General features: G+C 47.6%; 1 protein-coding gene across 1 annotated transcript in view; it reads left to right on the forward strand.

Moving 5' to 3' along the window:
• Positions 1-242: 242 nt before the first annotated feature.
• Positions 243-20,452, forward strand: part of LOC311238018 (SKI family transcriptional corepressor 2-like) — a gene marked incomplete at both ends in the record, with an annotated part of 33,468 nt that continues 13,258 nt past the window's right edge. The window contains one exon of the mRNA XM_084325985.1: positions 243-321. Within this exon, the coding sequence (XP_084182111.1) occupies positions 243-321 (79 nt within the window). The remainder of the gene's footprint in view (positions 322-20,452) is intronic.

The raw sequence follows: 20,452 nt of genomic DNA on the forward strand, positions 1-20,452 counted from the left end.
GTCATATGTTCTGGGTTCTGCTCAGTCTACACCTCTGCAATGTACTGACCTCGTCTTTTAAAATTGGACTCACCGGTTCCATTCTCCCTACTACTTGTCATTGCCATGTCTGTTATGTTTGTGTTTTGACACTTTAAACTACACGAGCACACTATCGTCACTTACTCAATATTATTGAAGCAAACCTGTGCCTGAAGAGGGTCGCCCCAGACGGAGACGTTGCGTTAAATAATACTGAACAAATGATATCGAACGGAGTGTGGACGTTCTTACTTCTCATAGCCGGCTTCGTTCCACCCATGCAGATGTCCAGGGGCGTGAGTAAGAAATTCTGAGCCCCGTGCACAAGATTATCTCTGGGCCCCCCACTCGTCCCCAGCCGTGACTCACATGCACGCACCTCCAGACAATCTAACAGATGAATTGACTTAATCATTATACAAACACATCCATAGTGGAAATAAGGGCAGCACTGATATTAACCTCTTGAGCCCTATAGCCCTATTTTCAGAAAATCCGCCTACAAATACATACCTAAGTAAATGGACGGAAGCTCCACTTCTACAAAAGTCCATTTGCATGTTCTTAGTATCTCGGGACATCTATGGATCTCAGGGAATGTATTCCCAGTGTCAGAAATATTGTGTCTGTTACTAGGCTTGAGTAAATTGTAATGAACCAAAGGAGAATATCAATTATTTAAAAAAAAAATTATAATTTTTTTTTTATCTTTGACAGTGAATAACACCATGCAAAAATTTACCAGACATAAAACCTATTGGTAAACAAACGTATTGCTGAAAATATACACTTTGCCTCCTGTTTTTACAGGGTTAGGGTATTTACTCTTGACTACATTTGAAAATAAAACACAACAATAATTCATACAGCCTGTAGAGATGCATTTATGGAGTGATGGCCGCTCAGTCTTAAGAGGTTAACACACCTTCAGAAATGTCCTTGTGTTTACAATCTGACATAAAAGGACAATAAAAAAGTAAAAACCGTCACCTACACCCACACATCATCTTCTGCAGTGGCCTCTCTGTCACCTGTAGCTGTACGTCGTGACAAACATGCCAGCTAGAGTGGATATACGCCCCAACTGAATACAACAACTCATCTATAAGCACAAAACTGTTTAGCTAGCTCATTGTAACAAAGGTTCTTGTAAAGAAGAAGGAGGTTTTCATTCAGAATTGATCGGCAAGATACAGTGTCACCAGCTCATGGGACATTGAAAGACAAGATCGGCATCCTGGCAGCGTCCCTGTTGCTATAGGAACATAAAGTGAACAGCACGACTTCCAATCATGCGTTCTCTTCCCAGGCTCTGTCTACCCCCCCTCCCTTCTTCTACTCTTTTATATTTCACTTTTTTATTTCCCGCCCCCCCATGAATTTATATAACCGTGTGACAAGTGAAAATGACAGTTAAGTTAACAAAATGATTTGATAAAAACAACAGAAACAAGCTCTAGGAGGTCAATTTGGGACAACGTGTCCTTTTAGGGTCATTGTCGTATAATCCTATACAAATCTAAGGTTAATTGCAGCACAAGGAGGTCGCTAACTGGAAGGAGGAAAAAGATCATAAGTGATAGAATTTGGTCTCCTCATCTGACTTCCAATATAGCCAGCAAGGAATAAACGTGCAGTCCAGACGGGAGAGTTCGAATTCAAACTCATGTATTTATTTGTCTCGGCGGCCAAGAGTGAATTAAAAGGTTGCTTTTCACATACAAGGATTATCAGAATACATTAACATGTCTGTTTTGTACAAAGGATCAACAAGGTTTGCATCTCAAAACCCCAACATGTACATACAACAGTCATTGTTAACATCAATGAAAATAGAGAATTTACTGTAAGCCCTTTTCATATGTGTAAGCCTGGTTTCTAAGATAAGTATCTTTACATTCTATTCTAACCAACCATGGGCCCATCCAGCTTACTTACATGAAAATCAGCCGACAGCATTCTCTGGGTTGGGAGCGGGGAGCGGGGAGCCGCAGACCTGGGGGCGGTCTGGGCTCCTGAATTAACACTGTTTTGCTCTTAAATACTATAATTTCCCACCAATAGTAGCACATTTTAATAATACATTTGGTCCAATCCGGTTGGTTCTTCTGTGGGGGTTGGTGTCAATGGCCCCCTCCTCTGGGCTGTGGCGACGTGATTGGACAGAGAGGGGGGGGGGGGCCTGCCTGTGGCCCCCGTCGGTGTCTCCTCTGAATGCATCAACATTCCTTTGTATAACTGTGATAACTATACCAGGATTCTTTATTCTAAATATCTATATAGATGTTTTTATTGATTTCTTTATAGAGTTGTCAATCCAATCAAAGCCAATCAAGTATCATGCTTTTTCATTTAACTTTGAACCATGTCCTTATTGATTAATGATCTTTAGTCCTGTCTTATACTTATCAGAGCCAGTTATCTGGTCTCTGCTGTCGGTGCTGACATCTGCTAACATTTGGGTGTGACTTTTCAGTTCCTTTGTTCTAGTGTTGCTAGTGGGGGTTGAAATAACTGTTCCTGCTGTTATCTGATGCAACTGTCTCTAGAATCATTCCTCATTTAGCCCTGCAGCCCACTCTGCTGCTAAAAAGTATACAAGGCATAATATTATGGTTTTCTAATTATTCACACATATTAGTTATGGAATTCAAGGTCAATATTACCACATTCCTCACTTTGGCAATTATTATTGTCATGAACAGTATATTGACTTGATCTTCTATACATACTAACCATACAACATAATAACAAAAATCACATTTTTTTCAAATTTTTCTAAATTTTTTTTCACATTTTTTTTTTATTATTCTTTGGTACATATCATCAATGAGTTTTTGCTCCTCAAGGCTCATTAGCCAGAGGCCCACCTTTTAAACAACAACTTTTGGGTTTGTTGAAAACAATAAAACAATTTCTTTTAATCTACAAATTAAACATTAAAATATAATAAATCACAAATTTAAAACCCAATTTCCTTAATCTATATGAACGTTTGTTTCCACATTCTTTTAGATGATCTGGTTGAGAGAAAACATACATTAGTATCACAATATTTTCACTTTACATTCATTTTTTCTTCTCCTGTTAATTTTTTTCTTTCCTAAGACAGCACAATCACATCTGCATAATCCATCAATTGGTCTTCTCATCTATCCACCCCCCTTATGACCATACCATGGTCATATAACCTTACCTCCTCGTCGTCACAGCACCAGTCGGGCAGGGAAGGCGGAGAAACACCCAAGGAAAAAAAAATGTCACCCAATTCCTCACCTTGGCCATAATCTACTATGTGTATGCGTCTACCCTGCATTGTGTTAACCTACCCGCCCTCTGCCTGCGCCTTCTACCAAATCACATGTGCACAAACAGAGACCATCAGTAACTACTGTTCAGTTACCCCCCGTTCTCCACACCAACCAAATTTCACATTCCACGGAGGCCCTTGCTCACCCTTCCTGCACAGTTCCAGACCGGCCTTGCCTCCCCCTTCCCCCCATGCTAGCCAGCCTCAGCCGTAGCAACTGTTGTAGGCCTGTGATCCCGTCATATTTTGACCTATGACTGTCCTTCCTCTGATTTACAGACGGCTCTCCCAGTCTGGACGCTTCCCAAACCTGTGTCTGTTTTGGCCTCTGTTCTCGGGGCTATGATGAAGGAGGGGCTAGCGTCCACAAGCGACCTCTTTCCACAATCTAATAATTTCCCACAGGAAATAACTGAACAGGTCCACTCCACTGTGTCGTAATCTAATGGAATGTTTTCATACTCAACATTTATGACTCCTCTACATGTGTCGTTCCGCATTCCCCCCTCGACTGAATCTGTGAGGAAAAAAACTAAGCAAATCCTTTTACACAATATGTCAAATACTTTTAAGAGAAGCCATTGATAATTCATATGCAAATGTGATGGAACCACTTAGCTTTTGTCGCCATCCTGTCCTGACGCTCATACTCCTGCCACCAGCTCTCTCCACTCTCACCCAGACCATGAAAAGCAGTTGAGAAATAAAAACAAAAGACAAACAATTAACAAAATATCCCAATAAACCACATCCTTCAACCCCATGTTCTGCATCTCCACATGTGAAATCACCATTCATACCTAAAACAGCAAAGCAATAAAAATAACAAGCACCAAACATTAAAATTAAAGGTTTTTTAAAAAGGAAAGAAAAAACAAAACAAACCAAACACATCCTCCTATTACACATGTGGCCGACCACTCGTGAATGCTCCATGCATACCAAGAAAATATTAAAGGAATAAAAACAACAAGCTTCAAACTTCACATGCACACAACCTTTTCACTCATCATCATCAGTCCAGAAAATTACAGATTAAAAAATTGAAAAGAAACCTAAAAATCTAGACTTAAACGCTCATCCACACATAACAGTGGCTGTTAACTCCTAAGACATTCAAAAGAAATAAACTCAAATGAAAGTAACGATTAAAATTAAAACACCGCTATGGCTTATACCAAAAGTGGTCAGTTGGCTCACCACAAGACCTAACATCCTGTCTATTGTTAGGCCTAACTAGATAACAGACTCGGTCTACTATCTGTCATCCCCAGCCTCAATCATTCACTAAAAAGAAAAAACATAGACAATAACAGACCACACTCATCATTCCCAGCCACTCCGATCATTCCAACCACCATCTTTTCCAACATATAAGACACATCTCATAAACAAATACTTCCAAACTCTCTCATACAACTTGTTAATCAACCAACATACAAGACACTGGTTAGTTTCCCTTCCTGCCTCACTCAGCTTGCCCTGCTCTCAACCTCAGGCTAATCCAATACACTCCACTTAGACTCCTACAGTCTCCTTACTGTATACCTACTCTCAAAAGAAAACTAGAATCTCCTCCTCAACTTAAAACATATCAATGCCTTCTAGTGCACCGACAGCTTCAAATTATTCCCTCATCAACCAGCTATCATTAAAAAGTCATAATCCAATTGAATGATTATCTTATTGATTTTTCTTGCTCGCCCTTCTCAGCTGTTTCCTGAATTAGCCCCCTGTCTCATCCTCCTGTCACTTCCTGTCCCTCTCATGCTATCCCGAATTAGCACCTTATCTTCCTGTCTCCCTCATGCTGCCTTTGATCCTGTATTGACCCCTTACAACCACGTCCTGTGTCCCTGTTGTAAAAATATCTGTCATCTGTTATCACATTCTGACCCTTCCCCCCTATCTTCACCAGCTGTGACCTCCCTCCTGGCGCATCTAATCTGACCAGGCCTGCTCCGTCATCCTGTCGTAAAACAGCCACTGTAAACAACAGCTGCCCCGCTTGACCCCCCTTGGGCATACAACGTTATCAACTTCCTGCTGTAAAGATATTCTAGGTCCCTCTCGTGAGTGTAACAGCGATCATAAACAACAGGTTTTAGCGTCCCCTGTGGCTTCCCGCGACCTGCCTCAAAGCATTCCTACCCCACTGGGCAATATAATCTTCCCAACTTTTGTGCTTTCTGCCTACTGGCACCTGGTGCAAGCCCTTGCACCCCCATTGTCCCCTGGCATATGCAGGCCCTCCTGTAACTCCATCAAAAGGTTAATCATCACACACATTCTACCCTGGGGGCAAATCAACACATTCCTGCCTGACCCTAACAGCCAAACACAGAAAACGTACAAACTAAACAGTAAAACATTTAAAAATAACTGCAAAAACACAATCATACAGTCATAAAAAACAGCCTATACACAAGTCCCCATCATTAAATTATCCTGCTGTGACTCAAGGACTTGCAATCAATCTTAATATAAAACAACAGCCTATGTAAACCAATGGCATTAAAGATTTAACAATCTAAAACAAACATAAACCATATCAATTCCCTACACACGTGCACAACCTAAACAGTTTCCAACATTGCAATGCAACAAAATATATGCCAACAAGCCTACACCATTAAATTATCACCCCCGTGATCTAAAGACTTGCAGCAACCATCAACTCAACAGTGTGACTCTAATTAAGTTAACAATGTTATTAAAATTTTTAACAAAAAGTACACAAGCATAAACAGACTGCATATCACAAATATAAGCATCACACATGTGGTTAGACATCATTAGTGGTTAGTTCCCCCATGCTAAGACTCAAAAAACTGTAAACCGGCCGTTCTGGGAACGTTAACTCGGTACATATGTGACATATGATTCTAATGTAGATGTATCCATTAAATACAATGCAAGCAATATGTCATTTTCAGTGTAGAGCAGTTTACCAAATTCAGCCCATTGCTACTCCCAAACTACTGTCTATCTGTATATCATGTATGTCATAAATGTTATGATGAATTGAAAACGGGGGGACCCTGTCTCTGGTCTGCATCCCCTTAACAATTGTATGTATCTAGCTGTACTGTTTTCAATCAATCAATCAAACGCTTTGACCCTTTTAACCTCCTTCCAGTTAAGAGTACCCTCCTCCCGTTCGGATGCACTCCTTCCCCTACTTAGATGCACCTCTCCCCGTAAGGCTTAGGTAGTCCGCTACAACGGTACAACCAGCCTTGGCTGCCTTGCCCGACGCCGGCCCCTCTCCCCCAACAGAGATACAGGTCTCCACTTCCAGGCTAAGGTCTCCTCTCAGGAACGGAAGAAGTCCCCTTATTTTACCTTCAGGTGCAGTTTAAGGCTGGGTCCCTTTCTGTAACTGAGGGGTACAATTCCCTGACTGTATTGTTAGATATGGTATTTAATACCACTACCTCTTGTACTTTAACTTCTGGCCATCCAGTACATGATATAAGTATGATGAACACTTTCCCACCTGATGAAACGAATCCACACAAATGTACAAATCGAATATTTAATATAGCAAAAGGTATATACAACGTTCACTTGTTTACACTTATGATTTGAAATATGCACTTGTATGGCAAATGAGTATTCGTAGGTAAATCAACATTGAATGTCCAATCTCTGGTTACGCAGGGAGTAAGTATACAACCTGGATATTTAGGAACTATAGCGATGGTACTTAAATGATTATAGCTGGATACACTAAGGGGGGGGGGGTCCCGCTGGTTGTAAGACAGTAGGAGGGGGGGGTTAGAGAAGCCGCTGGCGGTATCCCATCTGGCCGACGGTTTCTTGGGAGAATTCAAAGTCTTGAACACGGTGCCCACAGAACCTCGGTCCGCAGACGAATATAGCTGGACCCTCTGGTGGACGGTAGCTGCCGGTCCACAACGGAGAGACGTGAGGCGACCTCACTGGTGTAGAGCGCCGTCTCACCTGGAGTCCTCTCCGGGGGGTAGTTCCAACACTCCGCAGTGTTGGCCGTTATCCATGGAATAATCAAAGCACCCAAAGCATAATCCAAGCCGTGGAAGGCTCGCCGTCGTCCGGGTAGAGTAATCCAATATACAGGTCCAGTCGCCCTGGCCCGGAGCTCCTCGGATGCAAGCACCACTAGGGGTCTGCCCAGCCTGGTTAAGCGTCCAGATAACGTCAGGAACGATGGGGGTACTGATAACTTTATAACTCTAACCGAACGATGCACCATACATAAATAGACTATTATTAGCTTAATAGAATACGTCCAACTCGACGGTATAGTGCCAAACTATGACTATTCAACTATTAATCCACACGATATCTCAATGCTTATTCTGAGGCCAAGTAGGCCTTACTACACCACACGTGCGTCGTGGGTGAGGCTTCGCGTCTGTCACTCTGTTGGAGGGTAAAGAACTGGACTAAAAGGAAGGTTCTACTTTACTTGCGCCATATATATATGCGCTATGAACAAATAGTACCATTCGTATTTCGCCAGACGTATTCCTACGCGGAACCGGGGCTTGCCACGACATGTTGGGCGGCACGATTGAACTTGAACCTAGGGGTATGGCAACCTGGCGCCAGGTTCTCGTCCAATGGTAGAATGAAACTATTATGGGCTGTTTAGTAGATTAAAGGGATATTCAGTGCATATTGTACAAGGAATATACAGGGGATATCAAACGATATACAAACACTATTTAAATATATATATATAAATAAATATATATATTCGGTTTAATCTGATCCTTCACAACAGCCGCACCCTAATTAGTCCCATCTAATTAGCTAAGCAGAGACAGATTAACCGCACTGTCTACCACTCAAGGTCCGCTGTAAGGGTCAGTCAACTCACAAAGTCATGGGTCATGGTCATCATCGATAGTATCTGGGAGTCGGGGCAGTTCTATGAGCCTCGCCACGGGTCGTGTATAAGTGCGCCCTTGGACGAGTACTTCAGCTGCTCGGACCTTGCCATCGGCACCGGTGATCACTTTGCTTACGCGGCCAGCCGGCCACATAGCCCTGGGTAGTGACTGGTCGATAATCATGACGACTGTTCCTTCTGTCAAATTGTCTCTCTCTTTTACCCACTTCTGGCGGGTCTGTAGAGACGGTAGGTAGTGGAGTAGGAAGCTGCTCCAAAACTTGTCAGTTAGTACTTGACTGTACCTCCACATTCTTCGGCCGTTCGCTTCTTCAGGCCTGTACATTGTCTGGGGTAGCGCGGGGTCCAGCCGCCCCATTAGGAGTGTGTTGGGGGTGACTGGGTCGACATCTGCTACATCACTGGAGACGTAACCGAGGGGCTTTGAGTTCAATACTCCCTCGATCTCCGTGAGGACTGTCATTGCTCCTGCGTGGTGTACATCCTCGTCGTATTTCTTTATGATCAGCTCTGTGACCTTGTGTCGGCTGTTCAAGACGATCGGGTACTTAATATCATCCGGTAGATCGGGGGCTCTCCGCAGGCGACCACCCACTCTGATGAGATTATGGGCGTCACTCTCTGGAGCCAGGTGGAGCAGTCTGCTGTCTGATGGGACGGGGTTTCCTCCATGTAGACAGTCTAGCTCAACGGAGAACGAGTCTCTCTGGGCTCGTTGTAGTAGAAGAAGTTCTGCTTCTTCGTAGTCAGCTGCTGACATGTCAGTGGTGGACTGAATCTCTGGGTGGTGCCGCAGGAATGTTCTTTGCTGCGCACTCGCTAGGGTAATGCAGTCATCTATGTTGGGGTCTGTGGAGGCGACTGTGCTCAGTCCACAGAACATAGGTTTCTTGTTCTCAGCCTCCTCGTTACTTGCTTCCCGTGGGGTGGGCGTAGGCCACTCTCCTTCCGGGAGCTTGAGGAATTCTGGTCCGTCACTGTAGATGTTGTTGGTTAGGTCATCCAGAGACATTCCCCGGGTGATGACGTCAGCTGGGTTGTGTTTGGTGTCCACATACCGCCAGCTTGCTGCTTCTGTTAGCTCTTGAATCTCGGTGACTCTGACTCCCACGAAGACTTTGTATCTGCATGAATCAGACTTGATCCATGTGAGTACTGTCGTGGAATCTGACCACAAGATTGTTCTGTGCACCGGAATGGTGAGTTCACGTTGGATTAACGTGGCTAGATGCGCTCCTGCTAGGGCTGCGCAGAGCTCTAGACGTGGGATAGATTGTTGCTTTCGTGGGGCTATTCTTGAGCGGGCCAGGATGAAAGCAGTGTGTATCTTTCCTCCCTTCTCTTGGGCACGCAAGTAGGCCACCGATCCGTAGGCTACTTCGGAGGCGTCGCTGAAGACGTGTAGATCAATCTCGCATGTCTCTGGCCTCACTGTGGATGGGAAGTAGCTGCGGCGTATATTGACGCCTGGGAGTGAGCGGAGTTCCGTCTCCGGTATTGGGTCGTCCCAGCCCTGGTCCTTGTCCCATAGTGCTCGTACAATCATCTTTGCCCTGGTGGTGTAAGGTAGAATACATCCCAACGGGTCATATTGTCTGGCGAGTGTTCTGTACACACTCCGTCTAGTGGTCGGTATCGCCGTCGACCTTCCCTGCTCTGGAGCCAAGGGTTTGTGTCTATAGTGGAGCGAGTCTGTTTTGAAGCGCCAGACTAGTCCTAGTGTCATTTCTTGGGCTTCTCCTGGGATGGTCGCCATCCAGGTCTCGCTGCTGGCAGCCTTGTCCGCGGGGGAGAGGCTGCGCAATACGTGCGGGTCACTGCTGGCCCACTGCCTGAGATCAAAGCCGCCTTTGATCAGGGAGGCGCGTAACTTGATTAGGAGAGCCTCGGCTTCTTCTTGAGTCGAAACGCTTTGTAAACAGTTGTCCACGTAGAAACTGTTCTTCACACTGTGTTGGACCTCTTCATCTGCTGCTGGGTCCTCTGCGACGTGTTTCTGTAGTGCAAATGTAGCACAGCACGGGCTGCATGTGGTTCCGAAGGGGAGTACTTCCCACTGGTAGATGGCTGGGTTCTCATCTCCGATCCTCTCTCTCCATAGGAACCGCAGCAGGGGCTTGTCCTCCTCTACTAGTCTCACCTGCAGGAACATCCCTTTGATATCCCCACTGATAGCCACCTTGTCCTGGCGGAAGCGCAGTAGCACGCCTAGTAGGGAGGGGCCGAGTGTGGGGCCGGGCAAGAGCTCTTTATTCAGATTTTGGGATCCGATCTGGTAGCTGCAGTTAAACACAATGCGATCCTTGCCGTTGTGATGGACCTTGTGATGCGGCACGTACCATGATTCGGTCGTCTGATCGGCCTCTTTAATGTCAATCTTTGTTACGTGTCCCGCTGTGATTAGCTTCTCAATCTCAGCGCGGTACACACTCTCTTGAGCGGGGTCTTTGGCTAGGCGCCGCTCCGTGTTCAATAGATAGCGCTCCGTGGCGTCTTTCTTTGCGTGAAAGGTGGGCATTCCCTCTCGCCTCAGGAGTGGAGTTGCGTATCTCATCACTCCGCCGACTGTGACTCTCTTTGTCCCCTGCTCGAGTAGGTTGATGGCGTAAATGTCTTCTTTAGAACGAATATCTTTCTTTTCGTTCTTAAAGGGCATTGTCTCTAGTGTCCATAGCCTCTCGACATGCTGCAGGAGAGTGGTGTCTTCTTCTGTCGTTCTGGAGTGGAGGCAGCTAGTGGCTGCTGTTCGGTTGAGAGATTTAGCGAGGGGGCCTTGTAGGGTCCACCCTAGGCGGGTCTCGACTGCTGCAGGACAGCCTCGGGGTCCTGTATGGACCCGGTCAATCGGGACTATGAGTTCTGCATGGTCGGAGCCTATCAGCAGGGTCGGGGTAGCGCCGTCTATGAGCGGGATAGGTAATTGGCGCAGGTGCACATATTTATCCATCAACTTGGTGACAGGGTAGGTGTACTGCGATAGTCCTATTTCTTGGCTGGTGAAAGCATTTGTAATCTTATACCGTCGCTCTGGCTGCCCGTTTGCTGCGATAGTGAAGGAGACATTCTCGCCCTTTATCGTCTTTAAATCTCTTCTTATTGTCCGAATCGTCATTTCGTTATTGCTCCCCCGCAGTCCCAGCTGGGCCGCAGCGGACGCGAGCAGAAGGGTCTTCTCTGACCCGTCATCAAGGACGGCGTAAGTGTCCATGACTTTATCTTGGTAGCTCAATGTCACACGGACTACCTTTAAGAGCACTTGGGCGCCGCTGCTGCTGGCGGGGTCAACGTACATGACACTTGCCTTGGTGCCGCTCGATGGTGCAGGTGGAGGCCGTCTTCTGTTACTCTCGTGTAGTATATCTAGATGGGCTCCGTCGCACCGGCTGCACCTTTTCTTTAGGCGGCATTCGGCTGCCATGTGTGGCCGCGCACATCGGTAACAGCGCCTGTTGGACTTTATCCATTGACTCACTTCTTCTGCATTCATCTTTGTGAATAGGTCACATTGTGACAGCCAGTGTTCTTTCTCACAGTAGGGACACGCTATCTTCCACTTCTCTTTTCTCGAGGGGGTGCTGTGACTCTTACTGCTCGGTACTGACTCTGATTGGTGCATGACAGTCACCGATCTTCTTCCATCCTTTATTCTCCTGGGTCCCTCTCTGGAGCTTGGCGTGCTCCGCCCGAATGTATCCAGTCGTAAGCTGCTGACTTCTCTCGCCAGGAAGTCGGCTAGATCAAGGAGGGATGGCTCGGGGCCGTTGGGATCCCGGTAGTCTCTCTGCCGCCTAAAACGCTCCTGTCTTGCGGGTGGCAGCTTCTCCAAAATCCTCTCGACGTTAGAGTTGGCGTATAGCTCATGCATGCCCTTTTCCCGTTGCGCTCCCAGCATCCCTACCAGGGACTGCACTTTGATTGACAGGTCGTCTAATGAGCGATTGTCTGTGGCTGGGGGTAGGCGATCAATATGCCTTATCTCTTGGATTACGTAATCCCATATACGTCCATATCTCTGGTCCAGCGCCGCTAGGGCCGCTGTGTATGGTGTCGAAGAGGTGACATAGGCTAGCGCTATATTGTGCGCTCGCGGTACTTTCAGGTGCTTCAGTAATATTGCATACTTGTGGCGTTCATCAGCGACATCCACCATCATTGTCTCTAGGCACATCCGGAGCTCCGTGTACTGTGCTCGACTCTCATAGGCGAAGTCTGGAAATGACGGCGTGGCAATGTATGACGCCGTGGATGGCTGATACATCGGCGAGCGTTGGGGGAGAGACCTCCTGGGCGAGTCCCCTCTTGCGCCTCGCTGTGGGCTGGTACTGACAGGGTACCATGGCCCGCTGGTCCAGGTGCTATTCCTCGGGGCTGGTCGTGCGTCGTGCTCACCCGTGAATAGAGTCGGGGGTCTGTAGCGCAGCGCCGCGGGGGTATAGCCTGGGCTGTATTGGACCTCCTGGTCCGGTGGAGTACTGTGCTGTCGTCGGGCTTGGTTCTCCTCCTCTCCCTCTTCTTCCTCTATCAGATCTTCCAGATCCTGTAATCGTTTATTCAGCTTCTCCGCAGTGTATGCCGCTCCTTCCTTGTAGCTGGGTCTCGCTTGGACCGGTCTGGGAAGGGGGTCTGCGGGGGGTATAGGCTCGGTCTGTTGGTCAAGTTCAGGGTCGCTTGCTCGTTGAGGAGACGCTGCCCTTGACTGTTGTCTCGACGAGTTCCTTGAACCCCTGGCGGAGGGAGAGGGTGTTGCCTTGCGGATCAGCTGCTCCATTAGCTGCGCTTGTAACTTGTCGCGCTCGACTTCGCGCTTGGTGAGATCTGCTTCTCTTTGGGCACCGGCAGCGGCGCGCTGGGCGTCGGCCCGGTCTCTTGCCATATTCTCTTCCGTCTGAAGGCGTCTCATCTCCAGGCGTGTGCGCTCTTCTTCGCTCCGTTGTTGCGCTTGGAGTTGTTCGCGCTCGCTGAGCGCCTGTGCTTGGAGACGGTCGCGTTCAGTAGAGGCTGTCAGGCTGACGAGGAACGCCTGTTGTAGCATCCTCTCCGCTTCGCTGGGGGAAGGCGGTTGTGGAGGTGAGCCGCTCCTGCGTGAGCCGCTCCTGGGGGTACTCGTTGGTGAGTCCTGGAGCTCTATTTCCTCTGCGCTCTCCTCCTCTTCTTCCGTGCAGAGTTCTCTCTCTGTAGGGTTGTCTTCCTCCCGGGGGTGGTCAGGGACTACTTCTTCGGTAGTGGCGGGGGGTAAAGGCATGTCAGCTCCTTCCTGGTCCCCACCGTGAGCTTGGTCGGTTACATTAGGACCTACTAGGGCCTCTGTGGTCGGGGAAACCTGGTCGTTAAGGTCAGACATAATTTTACTTTCTACTTTTACCGCGTTTACCGTTTGTCGAAGGCTAGGTAGTTGACTGACAGTGTAATCCTCTAAGTACTGAGGTGGCTGTCGTCTGCGCCGCGGGCGTTCTAGGTTAGGAGGACCGTTTCGTGGAGTGTTCATCATAGGCCATTTCAATATTAATAACACTATATTAATATTACACTAGTTACCCTCCGGCTCGAAGGACCAATTGTAACTGAGGGGTACAATTCCCTGACTGTATTGTTAGATATGGTATTTAATACCACTACCTCTTGTACTTTAACTTCTGGCCATCCAGTACATGATATAAGTATGATGAACACTTTCCCACCTGATGAAACGAATCCACACAAATGTACAAATCGAATATTTAATATAGCAAAAGGTATATACAACGTTCACTTGTTTACACTTATGATTTGAAATATGCACTTGTATGGCAAATGAGTATTCGTAGGTAAATCAACATTGAATGTCCAATCTCTGGTTACGCAGGGAGTAAGTATACAACCTGGATATTTAGGAACTATAGCGATGGTACTTAAATGATTATAGCTGGATACACTAAGGGGGGGGGGGTCCCGCTGGTTGTAAGACAGTAGGAGGGGGGGGGTTAGAGAAGCCGCTGGCGGTATCCCATCTGGCCGACGGTTTCTTGGGAGAATTCAAAGTCTTGAACACGGTGCCCACAGAACCTCGGTCCGCAGACGAATATAGCTGGACCCTCTGGTGGACGGTAGCTGCCGGTCCACAACGGAGAGACGTGAGGCGACCTCACTGGTGTAGAGCGCCGTCTCACCTGGAGTCCTCTCCGGGGGGTAGTTCCAACACTCCGCAGTGTTGGCCGTTATCCATGGAATAATCAAAGCACCCAAAGCATAATCCAAGCCGTGGAAGGCTCGCCATCGTCCGGGTAGAGTAATCCAATATACAGGTCCAGTCGCCCTGGCCCGGAGCTCCTCGGATGCAAGCACCACTAGGGGTCTGCCCAGCCTGGTTAAGCGTCCAGATAACGTCAGGAACGATGGGGGTACTGATAACTTTATAACTCTAACCGAACGATGCACCATACATAAATAGACTATTATTAGCTTAATAGAATACGTCCAACTCGACGGTATAGTGCCAAACTATGACTATTCAACTATTAATCCACACGATATCTCAATGCTTATTCTGAGGCCAAGTAGGCCTTACTACACCACACGTGCGTCGTGGGTGAGGCTTCGCGTCTGTCACTCTGTTGGAGGGTAAAGAACTGGACTAAAAGGAAGGTTCTACTTTACTTGCGCCATATATATATGCGCTATGAACAAATAGTACCATTCGTATTTCGCCAGACGTATTCCTACGCGGAACCGGGGCTTGCCACGACATGTTGGGCGGCACGATTGAACTTGAACCTAGGGGTATGGCAACCTGGCGCCAGGTTCTCGTCCAATGGTAGAATGAAACTATTATGGGCTGTTTAGTAGACTAAAGGGATATTCAGTGCATATTGTACAAGGAATATACAGGGGATATCAAACGATATACAAACACTATTTAAATATATATATATAAATAAATATATATATTCGGTTTAATCTGATCCTTCACAACACTTTCCAATCTTAGGAGTGACAGTCCAGATTCCTCTGAATCGACACCCCTTACCCCTCTGCTTCCCAGTGGTTCTTTTCAAACCTGCTGATCACAGAAGCACAACTCGCCTACTAACGCATTCGGTTTCGGCTTACTGTGGCCTGACTGTACATTGAGCCAGACGCATTTATGCCAATAGGGTCATAATGCTCTCTGACCGGCCGGTGACGCAGTCGATAGAGATCTCATAGTCCATCATCAAGTCAGGACCCCAAGCAGCTAATTGTCCGTAGTACCTATCAGCCACTCAGTTTTGAAACCTACGGTCTGATCCCCATCCCACTTGCTATGGGTATGGAAACTTTGACCGTTTTCACCAGCCTAGCCTGTTAACAGCAGGTACTGTGCCCCCTCCGGTGCACTGCCCTGCTTCTAGGTGTGGACCGTCGTCCACGTACCACCCAATGCCCACACTAACTTACGTGCGACGTTTCCTGGGCCGACTAGACGGAAACACAGTAAGATGTTGATCATCTTGCCAGACACGAGGGCCTTCAGTATCTCCCCAGCGACTATAGAAAGTATTTAACGTGCCCAGGGAATCTTCCGATTCCACTGCCGCCTGCTGAGGGCTAGAGGTTCGGAGTGCCTACCTCCTCCCTAGCCGCCACAGTGTTTAGTCAAATCTCTCACCTCGCCGCCTTAACGTCCCTAGATTTACCGCGGCTCTTCCACAGAGCTAAGCTAGTTAGCCCCAACTTCCAATATGACTCTCCAGTGCTTACACATTGTATCTACCGCTTGTTACATTACTTCTTTCAACAGTTTCGCCGCACTCATTTTCACCGCGCTTAAGAGCGTTAGTACACAATACATGCAATGAACATTTACATTATAAACAGTATATTGAAACGACTTGTTGCTAAGCGCTATTGTCCCCGTTTGCCGCAACGAACGTGTCGAAATAGGATGCCGAAGCTAAACACGTTCTAATCGGATCTCCTGCGGCTTTTGCTTTCTGCAATCAACCTTCTCACGGGTTAACAAGCAAACCCTGCATCCTCCTACCCAACCCTTAATTACGGATAGATTATTTTTAGACCGGCTGATATCCCAGAAAAAATCCCCTCCCCGTAGAAACTTTCGAGGTGACCGGCTAGTCTGAGTGATATTTTCAAAAGCCTACGCGTTATGCTTCGAAAGGCCCTGTACGCCCATTTCACCCCCACGTTAATAATCTCGCGACCTGTGACGACCACCATCATATCAGCGCCTTCTTACATATCCACCTGATTCCGCGGATCTGTTTCAGCGTTGGATTAGAGCCTGTAAGTCCCATCTGCATCATTTGCCGACGTTTAAAACCTCCGTTCCCCACCGCTTGAGAGGCGTCAACGAGCGGAGGTCCTGCGTTTGCCCAGCAATTCGTACACCCGGTCCACCCACTGCTCAGATTCACGAAAAAAATAACCATCACATTCTTACGCTCCCAGGAAAGACACGGCCTGTCTTGTATCCCAGGGCGTATCCTATCGTACTTCCTAAACGCAAAAACTAATGTGGCCACGATCAAGAACCACACGCCAACGCGCAGTACAATACCATCAGTTACCGAGTGACCGGCCGGGACATCCCCGCTTTAACTGACATTCCTGCCCTATATGATCTGTGATCGCCACACATACTCTGCCTAACACATTCTCTCCCTCCCCGACGGCTGCTCCGTCCTGGTGAGAATCCACGTTCTACCGCTCCTCGCCGTGTCCCCTCAAGTATTTTCCCTAAACTATCCTAAGTGCTTTGGATCCCCGTAAGCTATTACTTTCAACAAAAATATAAAAAAAGTACTATCCCCCTGTCCGCAAGGGACTGGCACCAAATACGCTGCCCGTACTTATTGCCATAAACCTCAAGCGAACAGGCCGGAAACGGCCTCCTGTGTCTAAATAACCACACAATACATCAAAAGCTCATGATTGTATATTTACTGCACACCAAGCGCGATCCCTTTACCGTTGGACAGTCTAGCTAACCACCACTCCACCAGTCCTGTACGCAAAGGCTATATTCACCCCGGGCTCCAACCAGTGGCTACACAACCAGCCTCCATCTCTCCCCCGGTCCTCCATCCAGACAGCAAAACCCTGCACTGCAAACCCCTTAATGAAACGCATCAACCCCCGGCTTTTTTCCTGGATGTCCCCAACGTGCAAGCAGGGCCGTGGCTCTGAGCAGCCAGCCACACAAACCTCACAGCACATCTTCAGGGGGGGCACAACAGGGCGGGTCAGAGAGGCACCATTTCTGTCGTATAATCATATACAAATCTAAGGTTAATTGCAGCACAAGGAGGTCGCTAACTGGAATAAGTGATAGAATTTGGTCTCCTCATCTCACTTCCAATATAGCCAGCAAGGAATAAACGTGCAGTCCAGACGGGAGAGTTCGAATTCAAACTCATGTATTTATTTGTCTCGGTGGCCAAGAGTGAATTAAAAGGTTGCTTTTCACATACAAGGATTATCAGAATACATTAACATGTCTGTTTTGTACAAAGGATCAACAAGGTTTGCATCTCAAAACCCCAACATGTACATACAACAGTCATTGTTAACATCAATGAAAATAGAGAATTTACTGTAAGCCCTTTTCATATGAGTAAGCCTGGTTTCTAAGATAAGTATCTTTACATTCTATTCTAACCAACCATGGGCCCATCCAGCTTACTTACATGAAAATCAGCCGACAGCATTCTCTGGGTTGGGAGCGGGGAGCCGCAGACCTGGGGGCGGTCTGGGCTCCTGAATTAACACTGTTTTGCTCTCAAATACTATAATTTCCCACCAATAGTAGCACATTTTAATAATACATTTGGTCCAATCCGGTTGGTTCTTCTGTGGGGGTTGGTGTCAATGGCCCCCTCCTCTGGGCTATGGCGACGTGATTGGACAGAGAGGGGGGGGCCTGCCTGTGGCCCCCATCGGTGTCTCCTCTGAATGCATCAACATTCCTTCGTATAACTGTGATAACTATACCAGGATTCTTAATTCTAAATATCTATATAGATGTTTTTATTGATTTCTTTATAGAGTTGTCAATCCAATCAAAGCCAATCAAGTATCATGCTTTTTCATTTAACTTTGAACCATGTCCTTATTGATTAATGATCTTTAGTCCTGTCTTATACTTATCAGAGCCAGTTATCTGGTCTCTGCTGTCGGTGCTGACATCTGCTAACATTTGGGTGTGACTTTTCAGTTCCTTTGTTCTAGTGTTGCTAGTGGGGGTTGAAATAATTGTTCCTGCTGTTATCTGATGCAACTGTCTCTAGAATCGTTCCTCATTTAGCCCTGCAGCCCACTCTGCTGCTAAAAAGTATACAATATCTCTCTCTCTCACTCTCTCTCTCTCTCCCTCTCTCTCCTCTTTACTCTCCGTCTCTCTCCCTCTCTCTCCTCTTTACTCTCCGTCCCTCTCTCTCCTCCTCTCTCCTCTTTACTCTCCGTCTCTCTCCCTCTCCCTCTCTCTCCTCTTTACTCTCTGTCTCTCTCTCTCCTCCTCTCTCCTCTTTACTCTCCGCCTCTCTCTCTCTCCTCTTACTCTCCGTCTCTCTCCCCCCTCTCTCTCTCCTCATCAGTCAGTGTCTCTCTGTCAGTAAACATGCTTATCTAATGTGCCTGTTAAAGGGTCTATTAGTGCTGCAGACAGGAAGCGGAACAAACAGCTCTCTCTCTGTTCATTATTGATGAGGCCTGGAGGTTAATCTAGTGCTTAATCAGTAGGCAACACAAACCACACTGGAGAGGGAGGGAGGGAGAGAGGAGAGGGGGGAGGGAGAGAGGAGAGGGAGGGATGGAGAGAGGAGAGGGAGGGAGGGAGAGAGGAGGAGGGGGGGAGGGAGAGAAGAGAGGGAGGGAGGGAGAGAGGAGGGAGGGAGAGAGGAGAAGGGGGGAGGGAGAGAGGAGAGGGAGGGAGGGAGAGAGGAGAGGGGGGGGGGGGAGGAGGAGAGGGGGGAGGGAGAGGAGGAGGGGGGGAGGGAGAGAGGAGAGGGAGGGAGGGAGGGAGAGAGGAGAGGGGGGGGGGGGAGGAGAGGGGGGGAGGGAGAGAAGAGAGGGAGGGAGGGAGAGAGGAGAGGGGGGGGAGAGATGAGAGGGGGGGAGGGAGAGAGGAGAGGGAGGGAGGGAGGAGAGGGAGGGATGGAGAGAGGAGAGGGGGGGGGAGAGAGGAGAAGGGGGAGGGAGAGAGGAGAGGGAGGGAGGGAGGGAGGGAGGGAGGGAGAGAGGAGAGGGAGGGAGGAAGATAGGAGAGGGAGGGAGGGAGAGAGGAGAGGGAGGGAGGGAGAGAGGAGAGGGGGGGGGGGGGGAGAGGAGGAGGGGGGATAGAGAGAAGAGAGGGAGGGATGGAGAGAGGAGAGGGAGGGATGGAGAGAAGAGAGGAGGGATGGAGAGAGGAGAGGGGGGAGGGAGAGAGGAGAGGGAGGGAGGGAGAGAGGAGAGGGGGGGAGGGAGAGAGGAGAGGGGGGATTGAGAGAAGAGGGAGGGAGGGAGAGAGGAGAGGAAGGGATGGAGAGGGGAGAGGGGGGGATGGAGAGAAGAGAGGGAGGGAGGGAGAGGAGGAGTGGGGATAAAGAGCAAGAGAGAGGTGGAAGAAGAAGAGAGAGAGAAGATATGTGAGGGGAGGAAGAGAGAGAGGCATCAATGAGTTCATCACTCGATCAATGTGCACATTTGTGTGTGTGTGTGTGTGTGTGTGTGTGTATGAGTGTGTGTGTATGAGTGGGCTACTCATAAAACCCCAATAATTGTCCCCCATGAGACCACTGCTGCTACTGTGTGTCTAGTAATTAGTGCCCTGTGTTTCCGTTGCCGTGGGGATGTGGGGACCATACAAGGGTCGGGTATCAAACTCTGTACTTTTAAGGGTGCCGACCGAATTACATTGGTATACTGCCGAGTACCAATTCACGCTAGATAAATCGGGTACCAAGTTTCGGTACCTTTAGTATAGAGAGTGTAATATTACTAGACAAGAGGGAGCCTTTTCCACAAATATATATATTACTGTCCCGTCTCTTGGGTCTTTAGAAAGACCAGACGAGGTCAGAGGAGTTTGATAACATTTACTGAGGATGGCCAGATAATGTTGATATATAAACATTTAAAAACATAATACATGATACATGCGATGTTCTAAATAAATAACAATGTTGAAATTGAGAATTTTGGATTTATTTGTCTTCTTTTACAACTGAAATAAATTGTCTTGTTATTACAGAGAGAGAGTTAAGTAC

The sequence above is a fragment of the Notolepis coatsorum genome (genome assembly GCF_963971535.1).
Source record: "Notolepis coatsorum genome assembly, chromosome: 12".
In the NCBI taxonomy this organism is placed as follows: domain Eukaryota; kingdom Metazoa; phylum Chordata; class Actinopteri; order Aulopiformes; family Paralepididae; genus Notolepis; species Notolepis coatsorum.